The sequence below is a fragment of the Pundamilia nyererei genome, unplaced genomic scaffold (genome assembly GCF_000239375.1).
Source record: "Pundamilia nyererei isolate P.nyererei 1_Seehausen unplaced genomic scaffold, PunNye1.0 scaffold00201, whole genome shotgun sequence".
Classification (NCBI taxonomy): domain Eukaryota; kingdom Metazoa; phylum Chordata; class Actinopteri; order Cichliformes; family Cichlidae; genus Pundamilia; species Pundamilia nyererei.
The window spans coordinates 358781-362692 of record NW_005187602.1 but is presented as its reverse complement, the minus strand read 5'-3'; the positions used below and the strand labels follow the sequence as shown (position 1 = coordinate 362692).

The 3912-nt window shown below is 37.4% G+C and overlaps 1 protein-coding gene across 1 annotated transcript in view; it reads left to right on the top strand.

The window, feature by feature from the left end:
- Positions 1-1664, top strand: part of pot1 (protection of telomeres 1 homolog) — a 58561-nt gene extending 56897 nt beyond the window's left edge. Inside the window, exons 16-18 of the mRNA XM_005747622.2 lie at positions 97-191; positions 547-652; positions 1343-1664. Of these exons, the coding sequence (XP_005747679.2) occupies positions 97-191; positions 547-652; positions 1343-1461 (320 nt within the window). The 3' untranslated portion in view covers positions 1462-1664. The remainder of the gene's footprint in view (positions 1-96; positions 192-546; positions 653-1342) is intronic.
- The last annotated feature ends 2248 nt before the right edge of the window (positions 1665-3912 follow it).

Below are 3912 nucleotides of genomic sequence, written 5' to 3'. Positions count from 1 at the left end.
CTCACTGAGTTGTAGAAATTCCTGGCTGATCTCTATTCAGCTCAATTTGAACTTCTGAAATAAATCAGGCGATGTTTCTGCTTATTTGGCCTGCAGCTCTCGGCATTCAGCCGCTGCAGTTCATCCTGCTAATGAAACTGGAGCTGCAGGATGCCACCGACACGCTGGATGTCTTCCTGTGGAGACACGCTGTGAGTTTCACACTCCTGTTGTTTGGTGTCAGATGGGATTAGACAAAGGGAGAACATCTGGATTTATTATATATTTCACTGTTGTCTTGTAAAATTTTGCGCTGATTGAGTTTTTTGCCCTAAAGAAGTCAGGTCCAAAATTCATATATTTAGGTGTTTTGGATGTCAACAAATCAAATTCTGAATTTTTAAAAGCTCTTGTCTAACCAAGAATGTGGGTAAAGTAGAAATATTAGTTTGCTTCTTACAGCAAGATATAAATAAGAGGATAACTGAAAGTAACTTTTGTTTATAATGTCTGTGAGCTTTGTAGATGTAAATGCTAGTTGTGAGTTTTACTCTCTTTTTTCACCAGGAATCATTCTTTGGTGTGTCTGCAGAGGATGCTTCAGCCAATCAGGAAGCTCAGAACAGCATCTGCCAAATCATGGACTCTCTCTGTCCACCAGGTGGCAACGTGGGTATGTCTGTCAAACCCATACACAGTACATAAAAAATTGACATAGCTTCTTGGTCAGAAAAGTTGAGGATGTGTGCCTTAAACCTGCATGTTTTTTTTTAAAAAGGCCAATAGGTCCCAGCTCCTCTGGTCATATTAAAAAAAGGTCTGGCTGTATAGAAATCTCCAGTGCCTCTCAGCTACCTGGATCTCTGACGTCAGAAAAAAAAGCTTCTGTGTTTTTCATTGCAGTTGCTTCTTTCGTGCTTTTTGGAAGTCCAGTTTGAAAACAGAAAGATGGAAATTGGAAAACACTCATAAAAATGTGACATGACTCATGTCCATCTTTCATACAGTGTGCATGGTCAAATCATTAGAATAATTCTTCAGTTTTAGTTACGGAAACATAATAACTTTAGATCTAAATTGTGTAATGAACTGGACCAAAACATAGAATCAGACATGATATACTGAAAGCTTCAAAGGCATTAATTTGGCTTTTTAATATGTCTAACTTTACAGCTCTGTGGTAGAGATTTGGGGAAACAAAACATTGCACAAAACAGTATGTGAACAATATATATATCTATATATAACAATATACAAAAAGAACTTCCTGCAGCTTTGCAAAACCAGAAGCAGCAGCAGGCTTAATGTCAGCCGCAGGTTTGTGTTGCTGGATGCTTTGTCATGTCTGCCTGTTCGTCCTCAGGTCAGCACCCATGGCTCGACTTATGTTTGATGGCATATCAAGCAGAGGACGACGATGGACAGACTAAGACCTGCTATCAGGTCTGTCACACGACTGTTGTGAAACCCTCATCTGAATGATCTGACACCATCTGCACCACCTGTGGGAAAGATTCAGATAAAATTCTGATCAGAGGATTCTGATTCTGTCTGTTGTTGCTTTATTTCTTTACATTTCTATTTATTGTGTAAATAAAGTTAAAAACTGAATAAAATACCAACTGCATTTTCTTGCCATTTCCTGTGCTGCCTGGGTAAACTTTTGATGACTTTTCAAAATAAAAGGTGAAAAAAAATTTTTTTTTATTACAGTGTATCCAGTAAGTATTCACAGCATTTCACTTGTTCCACATTTTGTGACTTTTACACCCTTATTTCAAAAATGGAGTAAATTCATTTTTCAGTTCAACATTTTATACACAATGATGACAGCATGAAAAAGGTTTGCTTGTAATTCTTGCACATTTATTACGTGAGTATTCACAGCCTTTGCTCAATAGTTTAAGTACTTTTGGCAGCAATTACAAGGTTCAAGTCTTTTTGACTATGGCCAGTTTCTCCCATAAGGTTGGATAGATTTTCAGATCTCTCCAGAGATTTTAAATTGGGTTCTGAGTCTGTCCAAATCTGAGCTATCCTGAAGCTATTCCTTTGTTATCTTGGGTATGTGCTTAGAGTTGCCCGATTTGAATATGAACCTTTGCCCCACACTGAGGTCCAGAGTACTCTTACACATTTTAACTGAATGAAGGGGCTTAGATTTTTCATGCAGGGCTAAAGACTGTTCAAATTTGGCCTCAGTCTTTCCTGAAGATTCTTATCCTGAATTCCATGACACCACTCCATGACCTGAACTCAGTGTGTTTCCCACTTTTACCAAATGCTTGAAGCTAGGATGTCTAATGTTATGAGATCATGGTTATCACATTAATATTTCTCCCTGCATACTTATTATATCTTGTGGCAACTTTAACTCCACGATTGCTCTGAACGCATCCTTCCAAATCTGAGAATTCTGTCTGGAGCTGGATTGTCAAAATCGTTTTTTACAAAATCTTTGTTCAGGAGATATTTTTCTTTTGCTAATTGCTCTGCACAGTACAAAGACAACACTTTGCTCCTGGTTTTTATATCATACAAACAAGAAAGAAATGACATACCTAGTATCAATGTATTAGGATGGTTTACTGTATATTTCTTAAATCTATCAGTTATTCGCCAAAAAAAAAAAGTCATTTGTCAGTCAAAATGCTATAATTCTCTACATACATACGTACATACATTCAGAGAGAGGGAGAACCACAGCAAATAAATCTGAAGTAAATGTGCCATGAAAAGGTTTCCAAGCAGCAACTGCCTGTTAAGTCTATATTTATTGTTGTCATTTTAACAAATGCTAACATGAAATGTATTTGCAGGTTAAGCTTTTAATTTATCTTTGGAATAATGTATGGCATCACATTCTAGTGTCCTAAAACGCTGAGCAGCAATATTTGCTCTTTATGGATGCAGTCTCCCTCTCCATTCCTCCAAACACCTTTCAGCATTTATCTGTGGGTTTGCAGCACCGTCTGCTGGTCTACTGAGTATATTCGTGATGTGATCTCGTCTCCCAATTAAGCATTAAGTGTGAATGCCTTAACACTTGCAATCATGGTTTAAAAAAAGAAAGTACACTCTTTCATTTGCAAGGTTTAATCTATCAAGACATAATCAAAAATAATATGGTCCTTTGCAGGTCTTAAAATGAGGTAAATACCACTTTAAATGAACAACAAAACATGCCATGCCACTGTGGCATTGTTTATTTAACAAAATCTCTAAGGATACCCTATTATTGTAGGGTAGACGCCCTTTCAGCAGTAATAACGTAACGTTATACAGAAAACAGTTCCTTTATCAGTCTCTTACACTGTTGTGGAGGTTTTAGGGGGGTTTGGGGTTTTTTTGTGTTTTGTTGTTGTTGTTTATTGCCTCTCCTGTCTGCACTGTAGCAATCCGAATTATTGTTTAAAGCCCAAGAAAAATGCCAAACAGATTTACTTTTCCAAGTGGACCTATTGCTATACTGGCCCACTTGATTGTCATAGTTTTTTTTTTATCTTTATTTTTTATTTTAAGTTATTACAATCAGAACGGGGGTGGGAAAGAGAAATAAGAAGAAAAGAGAAGTTGGGAAGAGAGTTAACAGAAAGAGGGAAAGAAAAATGGAGAAGAGGGATAGAGAGAGAAAAGACACTGAAAATCTGCTTCACCACCTGCTAAAAAAAACAAACAAGCAAAACGAAAACACAGCAGGGAAACCACAGTAACAACCAACATAAGCATAAATAACAGTAAATAATAAATTCTGAATCTTACTGAGCAGCACATTAGCACGATATGTTCAGAGGCAGCAGCCAACCAAGACGTGTCTGTGAGTACCTGTTTGTACACCTGTGTGTGTGTGTGTGTGTGTGTGTGTGTGTGTGTGTGTGTGTGGTATTTATAAGGTTTCTCCACCTAAGTGTCTAATAGTAGGTGTGTGGAGCC